The 23,348-nt window shown below is 27.1% G+C and overlaps 1 protein-coding gene across 2 annotated transcripts in view; it reads right to left on the bottom strand.

Moving 5' to 3' along the window:
- The window catches only part of LOC129960603 (potassium voltage-gated channel protein eag-like), a 246,294-nt gene extending 224,713 nt beyond the window's left edge, over positions 1–21,581 (bottom strand). For both annotated transcript variants that reach the window (XM_056074108.1, XM_056074109.1), the window contains exon 1: positions 21,299–21,581. In XM_056074108.1, coding sequence (XP_055930083.1) covers positions 21,299–21,377 — 79 coding nt within the window. In that variant the 5' untranslated portion in view covers positions 21,378–21,581. The remainder of the gene's footprint in view (positions 1–21,298) is intronic.
- Positions 21,582–23,348: the final 1,767 nt, after the last annotated feature.

Below are 23,348 nucleotides of genomic sequence, written 5' to 3'. Positions count from 1 at the left end.
TGAAATTTCTTTTGAGATAAGTTGATAATTGAAATCTTATATAATGCAAATAAGTTTCTTTAGAAAATTACTGATTTTGACTTATTTAAAAACATTTTAACAGTACAAAAAAACCCCATGTAATATACAAAAATTAAGAATGCTTAAAACATACAAAAGTTTTGAAATAATAGATAATGTGGATAAAATATATAATAATAAAAAATGTGAATGAAATAATATAAAATATTTTGTTCACCTTCAGGGACTTAATGAAGTTAAGTAATAAATACACATAACCGCATACATCTTGGTTTTAAAAAAGCGAGAAAAACATTGAAGTGAATTTATTAAATATCTTTCCAGTTTCCACAGTGGTTTATGTCGAAGTCACATTGGTCGTATAACCATGTAAGTCTACATTTATAGTTAGCAATGAAAAAAAGCTGGGAAATCTTTGTTTTTTTTTAAATATTCATTTTAACAGAAAAAAAAATTTGTTCTGCTTAAAAAAACGATTTTTTTAACGATAAACTGCTTATAATTAATTTTCATTTTAGGTGATTGGAGCATGAATTCAGCAAAGTTAAACAAAGATAAAATTTGCTTGGATTAGTTTTTGCTTTGCGTATTGCAATGTGTACATTTCAGTGCCCCCTGTCCTATCAGTCATACAATTTTAAAGAGACATTTTGAAGCATTAATTTGTGAATACAAAAAAATTCACTTTGTTATGACCAAGAACGGCTGACTTACAAAATTTTGATTTTTTTTTTTTTTTATCCTGTGCAAACATAAAAATATGTATTATGTTTGAAAGTTCACCTCGATTACGGGTATAGAAGACTTGATGCTAATATAAACCAGCGATACACTAGACTAGAGGATGCAGTTAACGTGATTGCAGAAGAGGAGAATCAAACCTGCTGTTTGCCGGTTTGCGAAAGGACCATTGCCATAATGCAGGCTATTATTGTGAAAGTTTTAGAATCAGCATTGCTTTTCACCCGATCGATCTTCATATTTTAGCTCTATGATTCACAACAGATCAGTATTATACTTAGTAAATTGCTTTGTCCTTTATTTTTTCACATAATAATTCTTGAACCGTTATGAGTTATATTAAGAAAATAGCTTTATATCTTTTACAGTAGGAATACAAAATATATATATGTATATATATAATCGAACTGATATCGAAAATAGAGAATGAAACAATGTAGACCGATGGATTTTCGTTCAGGAACACAATCAATAATTTACCAACATTACAATGTTATTAGTTGCCCTTTTTTGTATCAGTAAATAAATCTTCCAAGTGACAAATAGTCGGGCGTCTCCCTTTCTTTTTTATTTTTGACGAATTCAAGAGTTTATTTGCAGCTTTCTACAAGCAGGTGCTATCGCCATTGGCCTACATAAAGATCATGATCTGTATAAATCAATTAAAAGTCATATATTAGCCCTTTTAGCAAAAAAAAAAAAAAAAAAAAAAAAAAACCTAGGCAAGCATTGTCATTAGCTATCCTTGAATTCATCACACACGCACATTTGTATGAGTTCGTAGAAGACTATAAATAGACATAAAACGGCTGTGAAGGACAAATAAGCAAAATATTGTACAAACTTTTAAACACTCCACATTATTTTGTTGGTAATTTTTCATACGTTTCTTTCTTATCAATTGATACTCTTTCAGTGAAAAATACCGTTTTTTGTTTTAAATTAGTGTGAGGTCGAATCTTCCGCTAATGCTTTCCAAATAATTTTAGAAGTAATGTAGCGCACGTAAGGCATTTGGAAAGAAGCCAGATAAGGAACGATTCGCATTAGCTATCTCCTGAATTTGGTTCTTTAAATTTCAGCGACTAAAATCTGTTCTAACTAACGGTTTGGGCTTTACCAAAATCGTGAGACTTTATCACTTCAGCAGCAGAAACTTAAGCCATATTTATTACAATAAATGAAGGAAGGCAACTTTCGAAGCGATGGATTATCGTTTCGAAATTGAAATTGGAAACCAGGACAAAGAAAATTGCTTTGGGTAGTTTCAAAATATCGTCTTAAAGGATTTGCGAATTCCACATCAGACATTCGCATTTCGTTTAATTTAATAGCAGGAATATCATTATATATCATAATTTAATCGTCACATTTTTTTAAGAAGAAGGTTATGTTTCATTTGTTAAAAGTTTTTGGGGAGCAAATAAAAGAAACATGACTTCTTCAATAGTGCATGTTTACTAAAAAAATTAATTGTAATGTCTTTCGAATACTTTTAATGAAACTCTGAAGTTGTATTTTCATTTTGTTTAAGAATAACTATGAGGTATATATAATAACTATTTTGTTTAAGAATAACTAATCTCATTCAAACATGATCCCTTTCTACTGTTATAAATCTTACAGCATACATTTCCCTACGAAAAATCTCAATAAAATATACAAATAAAGAAATATATAACAAAACAAATTGTCTTATGACCTGAATGAACTGTGATAAAATATATTCCATTTCCAGAAGCCCAGCTAATAAATTAATGGTAGATGCTCTAAAAATTTATCAAAAATTACTGTATTCTTTAGGAAGTATTTTTTGTTATATTTAAATCGTTTGGTTTTTCTTTGGTTACTGAGAGTTTTGTTGAAGAATTCACCTTATTCTAGGGTACTATCAATGATACAACATGTTTTCTTATTGGGAAGATTCTTGAGTCAATATCGTTGGTGTAAATTTGTACATTTCATTGCATGCAATGATTTATTTTCATTAAAATTGATATTTGACAATAAAAATCCTTGTATTATTTAGAAACTTTATTTCTATTTTGCAGAATAATTACCCTCTTGCACAAATTGGGTCCTCCCCCCCCCCTACTTGAAGTTGATAATAATCCTACTTTCAAATTTTCTATAATACACTAAGATGTTTTCTGACTGATTAAAGCCACTAATAATCCACTGGTCCACTGTCCTATTTTGCTTGATAACTCTTTTTATGAGGGATGAATTTCGATCATAAAACTAAATATAAAAACATATATGTCTTGTATAAAATCTTTTTTGAATTTTAACTATTCCTCGTATTTTTTCAATATTTAGAAACGAAGTTTGATATTTTGCGTTACAAATTGTCGTACTGTTGTCTTTGTTAAAATCTATCAAGATATAAATTGAAAAAACATTCAAGACTATATTTAGCGATTCAATTACCTTAATGAAAAAATGGGAAAATTTACATCCACATAAATCTGAAGAGTATACCTATAGATTTGTATTTTGAATGAAATAAATTATACTTATAGCCCATGAAAACATAAAACAATCGATACATTTTTTTGAGGTTTTAATGTAGTGTATTTTTTTAATTCCATTCATTCTTTTTTTCTTTGCAGCCTAAATGTTTTACACATACCGACATAGTTCTCAAATGTTGGCCCTTTACAGCTTTTTGAGTCATGATCTTTTTTGTAATTATTCCACGAAAGCTCTAAATGACTTTTTGAATATTAGTGAAAATTATATAATGAGTTTCTATTTTCATTTAATTTGTGTTATGTTTTTACAAGACCTGAATTTTGAGCCATGTATACAACAATATGTATTCTACAAAATACTAATAAAAAATGAATTTTAATAAAATTAGTGAAAGAATTTAAATCAAACATGTTAATTTTATCGCATACTGCAGGATAAAACGAAGATGATGTAGAAAGCTCATATGAAACATCTAAAAAAAATAGTATATTGTTTAAGAATCAAATAATTTTTCAAAGCCAATACAATTTTCAATTACTGTTGAATTACTGTAAAAATAATAATAATAAAGTTTTAAGGAAATAGTAATTTTTCATAACATGTAATGAATGCAACTTCAATTAAGCTTAATGACCCAATTAGATCTTAAAGATCAGTGTGCTTAAATCAGATGTATTTTTTCAAAGGTAAAATTAAAAAGCAAATCAAGTTTCAATTGAAATCATTAATATATGTTGATTGGGTTTTAAAATGTTTAGTGTAATATTTTGGTCATTTTCAAAACCTTACACAATGTAAAATAATGTTACCTATAAATAAATATAAAAAGTTCAAAAGCAGTAATACATAGACACTTAAGTAGTGAACAAACTAATGAATATTTTGTGCTAAAATAGATATCTAGCTGAAGGAAATACAGTGTTATAATCATTTATTAAAAAATATTTTATAAAATTTATATAATTAATGCATATACATATAATAATAATAAACACCGAAAAAAAGGAAACAAGACAAAAGGAAATGAAAAAGAAGAACAAAACGCATATACATATTCACAAATAGAAGTCGCGCAAGGAAAAAAAAACTCGGAAGTATCCATTTAGAAGTTTTGTCAATTTGTAATTATTTTAAAATTAATATATGTCTGTGTCAGTATTAGAGGGCGTTGTTAGATCTGAAGTCAATTGGACAATCTGGCCATAATTGTTCAGGGTATGCATTGTAATTGTAGTGGGATGTATGTATTGTATATGACGTCTAATAATAAGAACTTGCTAGAATCAGTGTATTTGTCTCGGGAAATATTTCCAGACAAATTAGTGTTCCGTTATGAACTGTTTATGCATAAGCGAAAATTTTGCGAAAATGGGTTTTTCACAATCAATATTTAATGTGAGCATTATGAAAAGCATATCTTATTCATATACCATTCCGCTATGCATTGTCTCAGCAGATTAATAAGAAAATACTAGTAAAAATAAAATATAAAAAATTCTCAAAAATAATTTTTTTTGTTGTTGAAGCAGTAAGGCATAAAAGACTGAAATATTGTTAATTTTTCATTGCAATGCATCTAAATTTAAACATATTTCCTGAAATTAAGCTTCTAGCCTTTTTTTTATATATAGAAAACTTATTTAAAATTACTAAAGTATTAAAAAATTTTTAAAGAAAAATTCTTATTGCAATTTTTTTTTCTTGTTATTGATGTTGTATTTCAAAGGACAAGTTCTTCATTTAAACTTTTATTTAAGCAAAAAACACATAAGCAAGAAACTTTAAACCAAAAAAATGTCCTTAAAATCTTTTAACATTTGATTGCATAATTTCTGAAATGCAATATCTGTTAATTTATGTTTCTAAAAATAGAATTGAATGCGGTTCTCAGGTTATATTGGTTATAATGGTTTTTCGTAAAATTTAGTGATTATTATTTCGTATTCATTAATATATCTGTGTGTATTTGCAAGAAAAAAAAGTTATTTTTATAAATATGCCATTTTTCAAAATACTAATAAAAATGGTAGGATTTTTCTAAATTTAATTATTAGTTTATTTCACTATTAAAGAATGAGAAATATTAATATTTCGTATCCAAATTCATACAAGAACTTAAAATTATGATCATTTTTACATTATAAACAAGCAAACAAGCAAAGGCATGGGTTTTAATTCTTCTTCTGAGAAGTAATTAAATACATTTAAATAAACTGAACATATAACCGAAAAGATTATTTAACATAGGGAAGTTTGTTACTAAAAAACATTTTGTTGGCATAAATGATGCGAAGCGATTAAATTCCCTCGTATAAAAATAAACTCATCTCTTATTCAAGAAACTGATAAAAAGAAAAGTCGCTCATGTAATTTAATACAAATAATCCCATAAGGGTTTTGAAAGTAAAGCAAGTACAGTAAGTGAAGGTATATAGTAAGTAAAATAAAAATAATATATCTTCAGGATCTAATTAAAAATAACTTATCTTATTCGTAATAGTTTAGATCTGAAAATGCTAATTTTTGAAATCAGAAACATTTTTAAATCGAAATTCGTAGAAAAATGAAAAAGTTCATAAAATGGACAAAAATGCAAATAGATATTATTCATAAATTATGTTAAAATTTTTCTGTTACTTTTTAGAGAAAAATGTGATACGTTTTGATATTGGAAGGACAAATACATTCTAAAAGCGAAGAAATTGCTTCCGGAACATAATATCCTTCACGAGTTCTTCATTTTGGAATTATACTTCTTACAAAAATAGATCCGCATTTTGAAATACACATTATATTATTTATGATAGATTGTTGTCAACTAAATAACTGTACATTTAATTAATTATTTATAGAAATCTAAAAAAATTATTTTATCAATAATAATATAATTTTCTAAGCTGCGGGTCAAAATTCAAAATTTCTTGAGAATCATCTGTAAATGGGTACAAAGTTATTTTGTGATATATTCTTCCACATGAGGTTGACAATTTTTTTTGTGGAAATGTTTTAAACAGTTAATATCAGCAGTTATTAATCATTTATTATTAATAATTAAACAGTTAATATCTTTAACAGTTAACAATTTTCGAAAGAAGGTGATAAGCAAATTTTAGAAAGGTGAATCAAAAACCATAATAAATGCACCTTAACTAAACCTGTAAGTCTGCTTATACAAATCAATAAGTTAACAAATAATTAGCATAAATTTATATATTGCTTATAATTATATTAAATATATAAATTTTCTCCTTGACTTTAAGATTATTTCTTGATATTTTTTTTTCTTTTGATTAAAATAATATTTTTATAATCAAATTTTTTATATAAATCAGCTAATTTTGATTTGAAATTTGTCCTACATAAATAAATCCAATTCTGATATTATAAATATTTCATTAACGAATCACAAATTAAAAGCTTTTATTGAATTAAATTTTTGAAATTCAAATTTAATCAAAATCAAAATTATTTCAAAGAATTTCTAATGTTATTATTTTATCAAAATCTGAATTTGCTATTAATTTTAATTTTAAAAAAATTACTATTCATTGAAATGTGAATTTTCAGGCATCAGCCACAAGCATAGCAGCAAAAAGTTATGACAGTTATACATTTTTTTTTAAAAAAATTTCAGTATTCTTTTTCTCTTCATGAGTATAATAAACTTGTCTTTTAACCAAATATTTTACAGAAGTACAAGACATTTCAAAATAAACAACACCATAGATTTTCTATTTCACTGAATATGAAAGATATGAAAACATGAAACGCAAAATAAAGAAAAATAAAAACATTTTTAGGGATAATTTTTCGAGCCAAATGCATAAAAAATGACATGAATATTCCTTTACCATTTTCGCTTTCAGCAATCTTCAAAAATCAAAACTTTATGTTTTCAACTATAACAAAAAGAAGTTTTAGAAAGCCCAGTATCATTCAATTTCACGCTATGCTCGACGATAAGTACTAGTATGAAATTTATAAAAGAAACTTCTAAACCTTTTCCGAAGTAATATGGCAGTGAATAAATATTCGAAGCACTGCACCTGTTCCAATGCATTAACGCTTTTCAAAACAGGAAAAACGAATAAGGATATCTATATTGAGAAAGAGGAGCTCGGCAATCTTTATTCTTCTCTATAGAGCTAAAAATAGCAAACGTATTCTACATTCAAACCAAATAAAAAGGACAAATTTCAGTCCATACTGTCTGGTCAACGTTTGAGACTTTCTATTGAAAGCATTTTAAAAGAGATGTGGAAAAAAAGACGACGTGGGAAGTGATTTTTAGGCTCGATTTCGGATTTTGAGATTATGGCTGGATCGGACATATCGTGCTGGAGTTTCTGGAAACGTGACTTGGAATCTGAAGAGAGTGAACCTTGCGTGCAGTGTATTAATCCAGGATCAAGCTTTTTACGTGAGATATGAACATTTTTTACCACCCCTGATGGTGATATTTCTCCTCCAATCAATACGTAATCAGATAACAAGTAAGGGTTCGCCAAAGGGGTTTTACTCAGAATCATAACCTTAGAAATTCTGGATGAAAATGACTTGCACTGAAATTGAAGATTCTTTTATTGTGGAAAGGGAAATCGCAAAGGTCATCTTTTTATTTTATTCTGTGATTTTTTTGTGAATATCTTTAAATCTTTTAAGTCTACATTTATGTTTGTGTACATTTTATAACACCACTTACTTGATGGTATAATTTTGTTTCACTTTATCATAAAAGTATACAGTATTTTATACAGTACAGTAAAAGTGTACATTATAAAAGTATACAGTTTTGTAGTATTAAGGCCTGTTTTCAGAAAACTGTTTCATAATTTAATGAGTTTATCATGTTCATTTCCTAGCTGTATGTGAAAAGGTGTTTTAAATATATTAGAAAATAATGAAAAAAAATCTTTCAATTTACTACAAAGTTTTTTATTTATAAAAAATGAATAAATTGAAGATAAATTTAGGAAATAAACGTTTGAAACCCTCGCTATTGTAAATTATAAGCATTATTTTTTATAAATTTGAAGAACGAAGAATCTTTGAGTAATTCGTGGAATTTTGCTAATTTATTACTAACAAAACGAGTGATCAAAGATATTCCTGTGAAAGATTTAAACAAACCAGTATTTTATTCTACTATCTTAGAAAAATGGATTAGTCAGAAAAACAAAAATGAGCAAGAACACTTGGTAAAGTTTGCAATAGCCATAAACTTGGAAAACTAATATATTGGGATTTAGACTACAAACATCCTAACACTGAGACTCATTTAAGTGATGCATGCGAATTAGAATGCAATGGCAGTAACGTTCCATAAAACTAATGTACTAAGACCTGCTTTCAATAACTTGTACTCATAACACTAGGTTGTAATATCATAACGTAATCGAGGTGGATTAACTTCCGTTCTGACAAAATACCAAGAGAAATAGTCACCACGATAGCTCGGAGACGAGAACTAAGACGAGCAATAATCTGCAATGATAAAATTCCTCTCTAAAGAGGTAAATCCTGTCACTGGAGTGGAAATAACTCGATCTAACCATTAATTTATCTACCAAGGATGTTCTCTTCTGTGATGTTCCCGGTAGGAGGAATGATTTAGGGCAAACCTTTCAAATAATAACACATGGAATCTCTCAATAATAATAAAAATATATTTAAATAATTCACATCATTAATAAATGGTTTAGTAACTATGAATGACTCTTTTTAAAATTTCATTCAAATCTTATTTGCTCTTTGAAATGTGAAGAAAAGATACCGTTGTTTTCTGCAGCTATATTTAAGTCTGCATCAGTACCCAAGCGGTTAAATTTTATCATATCATATTATAAATTGTCTCTGAAAGGAAACAAGATAGAAAAGCTTTAACTTTTTCTGAGACTTTCTGATTTAAGATTCATTTCCTTTATTTTTATTTCTCAAGAAGTAACTTCAAAACTTATGCGAGCAGGAACTTCCTGTAAAAAAAATTGCAAAATCTAGTAAATATTTGCATCAATATTATAAGAGAATCTAATTCATCTTTGTCTGCATTATTCTACGTCTCCCAAATAAAATTCAACAAATCACTGGCGCCTTAATATATTTCACAACTTTAGCATGACAGAAGATTTCATGAAATTAACTTTCATTGATGGAATCCTGATTAATCAGAAATATTTTTAATCAAACTTATATTTGTGCATATAATGAAATTTCTAACATAATGCTGCAATGATTTCTTTTATAAAAAGATAGCGATATTGATGCGTCTTAATTGATCAGCTGAAAGTCTGGAATTTCTTTTGTGCTCGAAAAGTTTCCTCTCAAGATTCGACTTGAATGTTTGCTGCATATTAAATGAGCTTCTGAAATTATGCAACTTTGAAAATCAATTCTGCTGAAGTTTAAGTAAAACATTATTCTTTTTTTTTTATTCGATCTAAATATATTATAAAGTTTTTCAAGCACATTCATAACGTGTTTTGCATATAATTCGTTTGCTGTTCCATCAATTTTGATCTGAAGATTTTAACACTTTCAATGCAGCGACTGATTTTGTTCATTTCCGTGAGGTATTATTTTTATCCAAGTATCAAACGAATGATATGTCTGAAAGGTTACAATTAATATAAAAAGAAAATTTTGATACTTATGGCATTTAATTTTACAGATGTCGTATTTATATTTTCTATAATTAAATGACATTTTTTCTTATATATATATATATATATAAGCTTCGTGCTTTCTTTTTGAAGATCCATTTCACCACACTTTCTTTTATTACTTCTGCACAACTATGATCAAATCCAATCAAAGTCTTAATGCGTTGAACTAACAATTCATTTATCATCCTATTTTGCATTTTATTTTGAGTATTTATTGTAATTTCAATTCATGTAAGAAAGTAAAATGTACCTGAGATTCTTAAACATATTCATTTCGTTTTGCTTATATTTAATTAGATGTTAAGTGGTTAACATACGATTCACTTTGGCTTTGGTTATTGATGCAATATTTCACTTAAGGAATGCGTACTTTGTCAAATATGACACGCAATTAACTTATAAATAATAATAGTAATTATTAAATGTGTGAAAGAGTTGTAGAAATAGCTCATTCATGAATATATTGCTGAATTTTCTCTATGATAATTATTCAAGTCTCTTGATATTCAGTGCGTTTATCACTTTGAATTCACTGAATTATTTTTGAAATTAATTAATTTAATTTAATTTATATCATTTTTATTAATATTACAGATGTCCTGATGATTGCCATTTTTATTTTATTTTTTCTCTCTATCATAGCAATGATACATTCGTTCAGATTAAACTTGCTTTGTCATATTATAAGAAAATTCATAGCATTTCCTATTTATAATCAGAAACAGATTACTGAAGTCTCTTCTATGCAGTTTCTATTCTTTTGAACCATATATCACTTTAAGTATAGTCTAATTCTTGAAAGTCATTCTGTACACATTTCTAATTAATAAAAACACAAATAATAATAAATGCTGATTATTACACAGTGTTTTTTAAGCATTCGAAGCAAAAAAATGTATCATAATTAAACACAAATCACCTTATTTATTAACAAGATATGTGCGCTAAATCTGGAATGAATTAATGTTTTCATTAAGCTATTATCAATTAACCAATTATAAACAATTACATGATCCTTAGAAGTATTGCAAAGTATCCATTCTATTCAAATTTCTGTGATAAATAAATGAATTTATTCTTTTTAATATTTATGATTTGGATTTGAGTTCAGAGAAGTTGTATGAAAAAAATTGAAATGAGTTCTCTATATCAAATCCTTAGTTATCGATAATTAATTTGTTATTTGTTTGACAAAACTTTTAGTATTAAGTCACAAATGTGCAGAAAATGCCTTAAACCAGGCAAAATGGGAATAGTTTCGAAATTTGGAAATACAGTCATTAAAAACTTTGTGACTTAATGTGATGATATTAATTTGAAATAATGCTATCTCAGTCATAAATTGTTATCAAAAGGAATGAATGCAAAATCTATCAATTATATGAAAGCAGAAATTATGAAAAATTTCAGAATCTATTTAACCATCAAAATTATAATTTTCTACTTTCATCCATCCGAAATTAAACAATAGGTACTCTTCCTGAAGATTCTGCTTCGAAAACAACTGCATTTAATAATAATAGAATAAGTATCAGCAAATTTCAGAAATACATTATCTCTCTCAGGCCATAATTGAAAACATTGTTGCAAAGGAATTTTTAAATCATTTATGCTTAGTCTGAGTTTCATAAAGCAAATAAATAACGTCTAGGAATGGACTCATCTCTGTTGAGTAGCTTTACTTCCTTTTAGTATTGATTTTATGCGTCTAAGATTTAATGTATTCGAGATGCAATGCATACGTTACATTATTCATAAATCCACAGTCACGCGATTTTTTTCTTACTCACTATTTTATTAGATTATTCTAATTATTTTATTGATTAATGCATTAATTAAGAACGAAGTTAATGATATTATTATAAAATGCATTTAATGAACATAACTGTAAAATCAACCCTGTGCAAGACTTTCAGTTCCTTTAATACACGTTAATGGAACTTTTGTATGCTTTCTATAGCAAAACTATTCTATTTTTGTGCTGCTTTTGGATAAAATAATTAGTTGATGACTTTCAGTATTTAAATTGTTAGTTTACTCTTACATTGCTGAACATCTTTGCATGCATTAGTATTTGTGAATTTTAATCTTTCACCAACTGATTTCATTTTTGTTATTTTATAAACAAATGCTATGACATGCCATGTTTCCGATATGATATATTTATTGAAAAATATCAGCACAAAGGAAATAAACTGCATTGTTCAATCGACTCAAGATGTTCATTTATACGCATTGTATCTCATATAAAATTCAAGTGAACTGAACTATATCTGTAAGTATGGAAAGTGAATTATAGTAAATCAAAGATAATGCATTGCGTAATCTTAAATCCAATGCCCAACAAATTAACTTTTACAAATTTTCCTTCAAATGGATTAATAAATCGCATTGTAATTTTAATAATTTAGTTTGAATTATTATTGAGCATTTGAAAGAACCTGCAATGGAAGAGGTATTTTTCGAGATTCTTATGTATTCACTGCCATTATTTATAAATAAATAATCTGCAAGAGCAGATCAACCAAACCACTGTTATTGCTGAATTCAAAAAATTTTGCGATAGTCAGTAGAAAAATATAAATTGTTTTTGAAGGTATGGATTGTTCTGTAAGCGGCTGTACTGAAACAATGCATTATTACCACTTTTGTTTGCTGAAAATTAAAAATTATGCAACGGAATGCATAAAATATTGCACATATATTAAATAATTTCTAACTCTATTTTTAATTAAATTCATCATAATCAAAAATGTGATTAATATTTTATTAAATTAGCTATACTAATTATATATAGCTACATATTTTGTACATACATGTATGTATAGGTACAAAAGTGATTTACAACTAAAAATATTAGTTTCATTCATTCAGATCATTCGCCAAATGTGTTAAGTTAATGGAAAAATACTAAACGACAAATTTTGAAATAATTATTTTAAAAGTGTAATTTTCAGAAGAAGAAAAGATTAGTTTATTATTTCATAATTTAATCTACCTTTTTACAAATATCCCGAAGGTTTGGATAAAAATCATAAAATGTTCTTTTTGTGTCGATTTATTTTCGGTATACCTCTCAAGAATTTTTGTGCAAAATGCAGCATATTATTACCATAAGAAACCAATAGGTAAACTACACAAGTTTGAAACCAAACATTCACATCTGCGCATTTTTGTATACATTTGATCTTAAAGTACGCAATATGGTCGATAATGCTTATCTGTTGAAAACATAGAAATTAACTCAAGGGCGTTAATTAAAAATATAAGATCAAATTGCTCAACATAAAGTGTCTGAAGGAGAGATTGATATTTCATGTAATCATCAGAAAAGCAATATTAAGATTATACATCAGAATTTTTGAATAGTGACAGTGATATCTCAAATTCATCAAGAAATAAATGCAATACAAGATTTTTTCATACAGCTGTTAAGTTCTTTAAAAATAATTTGTAAATAGGGAAAATTTAGATAAAAGTTAAATACAGTGTCTCCGAAATACTTTATTTCGAAATATGTTACGATATTCAATAGTTTTGTAACTCGTTACTAAGTATTCTCATATAATCAGTTAATCTGTGCTGTAAGGCTATCTCTTATATAGGTGCTCTCTCTAGGATATTCCAAAGTGCATTAATAAGAATTTTTGTAACGAGTCAAAAAAGTTTGCAAATTATAAATAAATCATTAAAATGAAATATTTTCAAAGCCAAATTGTTGTTTTGACTTTATTTGTGGTCTAAAATTAAATAATTTCAACTACAGTTAGGGAAAATATTGCCTATTTTCAAAACTGGTTTAAAACAGATTTGATATCGTAATTAAAATGCAGAGAAGGAAGGGTGTTATGCAATGAAAACTTGAATGAATGAGCACATTCTACATTTCCATGGAAAATTATTTCAGATCGTCTATAAATATTCACATCAAGCAGTGCATGTGTTGCTATTGATTTTGATCCAGTACTTCACGATTTATTTTATTGTTTAGTATCAACTAGATAACTGAAATAAATAAATGTAAAGGATGCAAGGAAACTAATTGAAATTTCAATGTTAATATTTAAACTATACAAATTGATTCATTCATACAAATAAGGACTATTTAATACCAAAGTCAAACATATAAAAGCTATTAATTTTTTTTAAAAAAAACTCACTAATTAGAAGATATTTATAAGAAATTCTAGTATTAATTTTTAAAAGAATTTTTAAAACCAATGCTATATACCTATTTGCTGAAAAATGCAATGAGGTTAGAATACGACATACTATTGCGACAGAAAAAAAGCATCAAGAATACTTCATTTAAATATTCATACATAATAGAAATCGTTAGCGAACTTTTATTAAATGTTTTCAGGAATTATATCAACATCTAACATCATTCAGTTATTGATTTCCTATTACCCTCTGGAAATAAATTTCAATATGTCTGATTTTCAAAATAGCTAAGTTATTGTGCCAAAAATATACGTTAGAATTGCTGCTCTCAATGCAATTTCTGCAACAAATATATTTGAAATGTTATTAAAAAAAACCCTATAGCAATGACTATTTATCAAAAACAGTATTTGCGTGATAAGATCTGTCACAAATGAAACACGCTCTGGTAAACCATCCAATCATCGATTGTCGATCTCATCAGAGAATTAGTAATTGTCTTTCAGCAGTCAGAGACATTATTGAATAATTCATATATCAAAACAACTTGAATTGTGGGAAAATAATTCATGGTTTTTGTATCATCATAACAGACCTTCTCACATTGCCTTTATCATTCGTGAATATTTTGTAAAAAAAATTCTTCACATGCGGCTTTATAATGTTTGTATTGACCAGGTATGTCATTATACGACCTAATTCCGAAATTGAACCGTTTTCAATCGGTTAATACAATAAAAATGTTCTGAAGGGTTTTCACGAAAACGAATTTGAAGCATATTTTGAAAAATATTTCTAAAAATCTGAAAAATTTTGGCATAATTGCATCGCAATTAGATGGTATTATTTAAAGGAGATATAATAAATACAGAACAACAAATTGATCTGTCTTGTTGCATTTCAATATTCCCGATATACTTGGATCACAGTAATTCAGGCCGGTCACAAAATTTTTCCTGATTATAAATAGTGATTACGTAGGAACCATTGAATAAAATACTGTAAAGCTTTTTTATTATTGAATAATAGTTTTCTTGGGGTTTTTTTAAAATCCAACATTTAGTTTAACTAATGCAGAAATAGTGCTTTCACTTTCCTGTGCTATGAAAATGCAGCCAACGAAGGAAAAAGTTCAATGGGCTGTTTGGTTCCATAAATTCAAATCGGTCTTAATTATTCAATAACAATTTTGGGATTACATAAAGCACAGAATGTTTGCAACGACAGTTGAAATACTGATACATTCAAAGTTTGCATCACAGATGCTGTGTTTAGTGTGACAGTCGAAATATTTTGAAATTAAATAGGAAATATATGGCTAAAAGAGGAATACCGCTCGGCATTGTTTGAATTACCAAGAGTATTCACACTGGAATTTACTAACATATGTGGTCTTATTAAAAAGTTTATAAACGTCTTTACAGCATGTTGAAACAGACATATAATACCTAAATGTAATATTTTTTTAGAATATTTTTTTTTTAAATAGGGAAAGACTATGCGACCACCTTGCATATTAATAGCGCATCCTTTCTGTTTTAAAAAATTGCCAGTTGATGAGAAAACAAGATTATTTATGAAAGAGTGCATAATTTATTGAAACTGTTTAAATTTATAGTTATGATGGGAATGTGTGATACATATTTGTACTAATCTATTCTGTAAGGCTAAATGAACAATTATCATTTTAACTAAGTTGAGTTGTTGTATTTATATTTTCATTATGAATGAAATAAAAATCTTTAATCATCACTCGACACCTGTTATTATACTTTTATCATTTTAGAGGTGCAGTTTCTCTCTTTAAAATAGATTGGTATAATTTTTCTAATTAGACGAAAGGAAATAGATATTCTCTAAAAGAAAGCGTTAGTTATCTTTAAATTGGAGTAAAAACAACTTTTATCGTAAGAAAATTACAAGAAAATTAAATTAATTCTTGTTTTCCACGAAATAGGCTGTTTTTAAGGTGTAATTAAAATGTATTTCATTTTGAGTTAAATGGAAGTTTGATTCAAAGAACTCTAATTTCAAAATAATTACCCTGAAAAGAAGTTTTGAAAGAAAATTTAATTCTAACAAAATCAGAAAAGGCGTTACTGAATGAATAAGGAATCCTTTTTTCGATGTGATCAATAACAGACGGCAAATTTCTAAGCACGCTAATACTTCACTTTCTAAACAGGTAATTAAGTAATGAAACTCTTAGTAATTATTTTTGATGAAAATTAGCCAGCAATTTTAGTTTTCAAATAACTACACAGCAATTTATAATTTTTCTACGACACTTATTAAATTCAATAAATTTGAGCTAGTAAATAAAACTAACATTAACTAAAGTGTCATGTTTAATTCGATCTTAAAGATCCAGTTTAAAAAGTAATCTTATATTTAAATAAATACCAAAAATTTCCTAAACACGGATTTTTTTATCTATAATTAATAAACATTATTTATATAAATGTCTATTCATGCGTTGTTTATAAATTTATAAAAACAGAACAAAATCTATTTGTCCTTTCGAAATATTAAAAATGCGAAAACAGAAATAGAAAGATGCGATAAAATTTTTAACAAGGATATTATCATCGAACAGGAGTACAACAAACTCAACAGACAGTAGCAAGTATCTAGCTAGTCTTCTTGAGTTTCACATTTTTGGTTAATTTGAAAGTTTAGAACAAGTAGATATCATGTATGATAATTCCCAAAAGGGGCATATAAATGAATCTCATAAAATAATTAAGTATTTTATGAATTATGAAAAAGGAGATCGAATTAATTAACCATATAATCATCATACAATTTGAAAATTATTTTTAGAAGATGCAAAGAGTGACAAGTTAATCAGAGAATAATTAAAAATAATTTATTTTTATTTATATTTCATGAAAATTATACATTTTTCATCTTTTTAAAGATATTAAGAATTCGTGCTCCTAAATCCCTACCCAAGACGAAGCCTTTTCGAAATAAAGGATATAAAAAAACATTTTAATAAAAAATAATATAGGTTTCCGTTAATGTGTGTCATTCAAAGTTATAGAAATGAAATGAATTAAGAAAACATTCATTAATAAAAAAAATTTCAAAGATTTGACTAAAGGATTTGCCTCTTAAATTTATAAAAATAATTTTTCTTCTTTGTGAAAATTAAAATTTTGTATTCTTATGTCTAAATAAATATTTTCTTAAGAGTTCAAAGCTATCGTGATATTCAGAAATGATGAGTGAAGAAATTGCATTTGAGGCTAGATATAGCTTGGCAAGTTTCCAGAATTTAGCAAGGATTTCCTGAAATACAGGGTATCCAGTAAATTACGTTACTGAAATGAAAAACAAAGGTTTCCATTTTTTTCATCATCTAAAATTGAAAGTTAAGGTGTACGGTTCTAAAGAAAATTCACTGACCTTAAAACAAGGAAGGGACTTTAATATCTTTTATAAGAGAAAAATATCAATATTTTTTTTTTATTTTGCTAACGGAATTACCCTGAGAAACAGTTAAATTGTTGAAATTATGATTGATTTCATCGGAAAGGATATTATCATAAACATTAGGTAATTTGTTGACCCTAGAAACAGCTAAAGCAGCAAGGAATTGTGCACTTATCATAGGAGATAGATATATTCATATATTCATTAAGTAATTACAGAAGAAACTTAAAAAATTTAAATAAAAAATAAATACAAACAGAAGATTAATTATTGAAATGAGCTGTTTTTTTTAATTAAAATTTTCATTCACATATAAGTATGCTGATGAAAAAGGTATGTTTTAACAGATCGTTACCGGAAATTTCCCTGAAGAAAATACACGAATATAAAATGAATGAAATGCAGAATTTCAATTTTCACGATAATATTTGCCTAAAAGCAAATAAAAAAAATTAGTCCAAAGTTGAAATAAAGAAAGAAATTCATTAACGACGCTTTTCTATAGTTAAGGATCAAGTTCGTGTTACAAATTTTTGTTTTAGGCATGTTAGTCAAAAGTTACATAAAAAGATTTCAATTTATGTTTAGTGAATTTCATAAATGGAAAAAAAAAGGTTTCAAATCGTAAAGTATGCGTACGAATTCTGCTTCACATCGGAATATGAAATGAAAATTCATCACAGTTTTTAAAAACTGTGTTCATCTTTCAACAGCAGCATTGACTATTCTATTACGAGGCGGTTGTAGCCAAAGAATGAAAATCTAAAAAATTAACCTTTCTTCTCTTGAAACCTTCATTTCTCATTTTATAAATTGTATTATCAAAGCTTTAAAATAAGCAAACAAATGAATTATATATATCAAAAGTATAAACGACCAGATAAAAACAAAATTAACATTCAAAAGTACTATAGAAATAAAAATAAAAAATCCCAAGAAAAAATCTGAACTCTAATTAAACCTGTGTAATGGAGGAAAAAAAATGAAATGCAATCAAGTAAAAATTAAATGTGCAAAAAAAAGGTGGGGAAAACACAAAAGTCTAATAAAACTTTGAATGCAAATATTTTAATAACTTTTCTATGCATCCCATATATATGTATATATATATATCCGACATAACGGCAGCAGGAGTTTCCGATACAAAGATGTTCTAATATTGTGTAGATCTTTTCATCAGCACACACGATATATATGATAGAGAGGAGAAAAAAAACTAACATAAGTATTAAAACTGTTTAATTAAATGTCTTCTTAACAGCCTAGTGAAAAGACGATATAATATTTAGCAAATCAATTTCATTTCATTCAGATATTAAGATTATTTCTTTCTGATATCTAAATTCAAATAGACATTTAAGTAAAAATATAGTTCAGATTCACAACTTAATTAAGTAAAGTGAAATAAATTTATGCATTTATTTTCATTATCTCGAATAGAAGTGTTGATTAAACACAGTAATAGATTTTCGAAATAATTAATTAAGAACTTGCTTCTTATTTCATCATGCTCTGATATATTTAATAAAAGAAGTACCTTTTTTGCATTATTAATTATCCTGTAAATAAACTTAATTTACAAAATTCAATCTTCTTTTCATTCATTATTTGAGAATAAAATATAGAAAGAAAAGTAAGTAATATAAAAATAAGAACTGTCCTTTTTTTAAAGTCTACATATTTTGTATTAGTCAAGCCAAAGAGAAATAAATATAGAATAATTCAATTTATTATTACAAATCGAACAATTCTTTACAAATGGCAATATACTATTTAAAATTGAAAAATGATTCTTTATAAAGCTAAAGCGGATTTGAAGACAATTTCACGTAATTTTTTCGAACATTCCATAAACCATTCCATGATTATTTTTCCTACCCGATAAAATAAAATTTTAATTTTTTAATGGACACACTAGATAAGTCTATTAATTCAGAGCTATGAAATGTTTTTTTGTCTTTTATATTTATAATTTTTTTAAAGTTCTAGCTCTGAGGAATCTTACAGAATTCGGATCACTTTTTTAAAGCAAATGAAAGCCTCAAAATATAACCCCGAGACGGGAAGCGTTATTTATTGAAGTAACAAAGGTACCAAGCATAATAGCCTCGAATGATACCAAATAACACTATTTTTATAGCTTTTCTTTTAACTTTTCCTTGTCTCATATATATTTTATTAAAAATAAAATTCGTGAGATAAAACAAAACTCACAGACTAAAGTTTTATATTAATTATTTCGTATATAGATGCTTAATCAACTCTACTTCATCAAGAGCTTCCGCTTAAAAATAGATCATGTATATTCATCATAAAACTCAGAATCATTTTTATTTATTGATACTTCCACCTAAAACAATTTGAATTCAAAAATGTAAAATGTCGAATAAGCAGTTGGTTTAAGGATGTGAATTGAAATATACATTTCTTTAGTTTGATGGCAAACATTACTATTGTTTAGTTTTAAAAATTTTATCAATTTTACTAAAATATATAATCGACTATATTTAATAAAATAAAATTACTAAGTAGGGATATTAGTTAAGTAACTAACGAGTTAATTAACGTACATTAAGTTATCTACATGGCATTTATCTCAAAATATGTCTTGCAAGAAACGCTAAAAATCATCTAAACGAAATCATAAACTGTTTTAAAATGCTATTTTTTCTGTTTGCTTCCAAAATAAACTCTTCTGAGCAAGTACTGATATTAATGTAAAGAATAACTGGGATGATACACTCATCAGAATAAGTAGAATTAAAAAATATATATATTTAGCAGGATGAATTAATATACAAAATCATTAATAAAACCACTTTTGAAACAGTTTCTACTATTCATATAAAAATAAAGAAAAAGTGAGAAACTAAATATTAGCTAAACAACTACAATACCTATCATAAAATGTCCGTGTTGTAGGAATGCAAAATTTTCAATACTTGGGCTGAAAATAATCATGAACGTCGTATATTTAATTTCATTGCTTTCTGTGCTCTAATAAGGAGATGCTAATTTCTGACAGGTTATTCTATGCTCTGATGCAATGATGTGAATATTTAAATGTCAAATCTTCCATGGAAAGCTAAAGTTTAAAATAAATTTGCATATATTTCATTAATGCTTTTCATTAAAATAATGAAAAGAATATTATATTATTCACAAATTCTGAATTTGTGTTCGGCATTCTACTAGGGAAATAATTTTACATCTGCAGTCTAATCATTTACCGGTATTTTTATGTTAATTTTAGATACTTAATACTTCTATGAGAGTATAAAGAGTACACAGATAAATGTACGCATTGCATTATAATTCTAAATTGAAATAAACCAACTTAATATTTATCTCAGAAAAAATAACAGAATATTTCCTTTTTCCTTAAAAATAATTTTAAAAATTCATATTTGGGTATATTTCGTTCCTTTCTAACAATGACCCCGATTCATATTCCCCATTTCCTCGCCGTTCACTGCCCCATGAGTTAAAAATATTTGAAATTCCGGAATAAATATGCAGAAAAGAGTCTATTTTTAGCTGCTATGATCTAAATTTAGCCAAAATCTATCCATTTCCAAAATTCGTCTTTCTACGGCTCTCTATAGGATTTGTTTGCTAATTCTCTGTCAATGCACGCAAGGAACATACCAAAATTCCTTCGTCGTTACCATTTTAGCGGTGCATCTTATTTTTAAAGGCTATTTTGCGCACTTTATCATCGACTCCCGGCTTTGCAGATAGCTGGACATGCATTTAGGAATGGAGTTGTAATAAAGAGAGCAAAGGTGTGCACTTACATAGGGCATTATACCGTCGTATGATATTCTCCAGAAAAGTGTTCTGTGGAGCAACGAGTCCTCTCCGTCCCCCAGGCATCTTGTCATTACGATCCCTGCTGTTCGTTCGCAGTCAAAATTCACCCGCCGAAAATCTCCTCCGATGTTAATTCTTTCAAGCAACTCTGCATTGCTATGCCTCGGGTGTCCTCTCTCGTCTTACACCCCACACGTGCCGAATCTTGCGATCCGACGCGGCCATGCTGACTGAGAACGGCCTCCTTATAATCCAATTAGAATACCGACTCTGGACGAATTCCGACACATAGACGAGCTTCTTTACACGCCGCCAAGGTTTGCCGCAACTCGCACGACCACCGCCAACTGCGTCGCCAACAATCGGTCAGTGAGAGAAACGTTTCATTGGTCCCGTCTAAAGGAGGAGGAAAAGCGACGTTTTATAGAAAAAACCAGGGCTTTTTAAACTAAGATTCTTACACGTTCTTCACTAGAAATACGAAGGAAAATCTATCACCACAACCTTGATGTTTTATTTTTATTTTTCAACGCAAGTTTTATAAATTAGTATAAATGACTTAGGGGAAAATGGGGAAAATAATTCATAATTAAAATTAATTAAAGAAAAAGAGCAATGTTTGATTAATAATTCTCTACAAAAATATGTTTCCTTCTTCAATCCAACAATCTTATAAATAATAATATTCAATTAAGAATTTAAGACAAAGTAAAAAAAAAGGCAAGGCATATAGATATGAATCATTGTGTAGTACACGTTAAATAACATCCATAGTTATTTTTTTATTTATATAAAATGTAATGAAACCACAATACCCTAATTAAGAGAAATAAACATTTTTTTACACATTAATATGACACTATATTACAGAAAAAAGGATTTCTATTATAGTCTCTGCGTACATCGTATAGAGAGTGGCCATTCTATGGCTAATTTCTACGCCGTTAGAGACAAGTATATATTTCAAATTTTTAAAAAATATTCTAAATGATACAAAGAATTATATTTTGTATTAGCGTGTATTATTATGACAGAATATATTATTTTGTATTATTACGAAAGTCTAAATTTTTATACAGTAAAGAAAGCTCCACATTTCAGAGACTAGAATTGTCCGAGTTATAAAGCCTGGAATTATTTTAAATCAACGAATAGCTGTCTTGAACAAGCATTGCCCGTTGATTAGCGGATCTTCCTCGGGACTGCTGTAATGGTTTAAAATTTTCTAAAATATTGAAATTCAAATTTTCGTAACTCAGTCAATTTTGGTCACAGAAGAATAAATAATTTTTGTTTAAAACGTTAAAATGTCATAAATATTTTAATAAAAATTAGTAAAAACGTGGGTCTGTATAAGATTTCTACCTTTGTAATTTTTGAAGCAGTCCGTTTATTGACTAAAACAATATGAAAGATAATTCTTTAAGTTATTAAGTGTAGCTTTGCTACTGGAAGTATACACCTATCTCCAGAAATTTAGAAAATAGTTGTTGGCCACAATCAAAACAGCTAACCTCTATATGTGACCATTTAATTAAAAATTAATTTAATTAATAATTAATTAATAATTGATAAGAACAAATATTTTCAAATTAAAACATATGACATTTATCTGCTTAGTACATAATGGCACATTTCTCTGAAAACGACCAATTATATTGTATTTTATTTTATTTTTTATTTTTACAAGTATTTTTTTTCTTTTAACAAATTTTGTGCGTTTGTTTTATAAGATTCCTTTGAAAAAAATCCATATCAAAAGTTTATTTTATTGTTATGTAGAAATATATATATATATACAATCTATTTGTGGTTCGATTTGTATCTTTCAAAAACCACTGATAATGAACACGTTTTGCATATTTTTCCCACCCAAAGAAAAAAAATCGGATTGCAATACTAGATAAAATGTATTAAACTATGGGTCAAAGCCTTCTAAGGATAATATAATAGAATTTCTGAGTCGTTGAAGATCGAACACAAAGCGCTTCTTTTAAATTCTTTTTTCTTAAATAAAAGAATAAAAAAGTCCTC

This window comes from Argiope bruennichi, chromosome X2 (genome assembly GCF_947563725.1).
Source record: "Argiope bruennichi chromosome X2, qqArgBrue1.1, whole genome shotgun sequence".
Lineage (NCBI taxonomy): Eukaryota > Metazoa > Arthropoda > Arachnida > Araneae > Araneidae > Argiope > Argiope bruennichi.
Note: the sequence above shows the minus strand (reverse complement) of the source record. Positions and strands in the feature narration are given on the sequence as shown.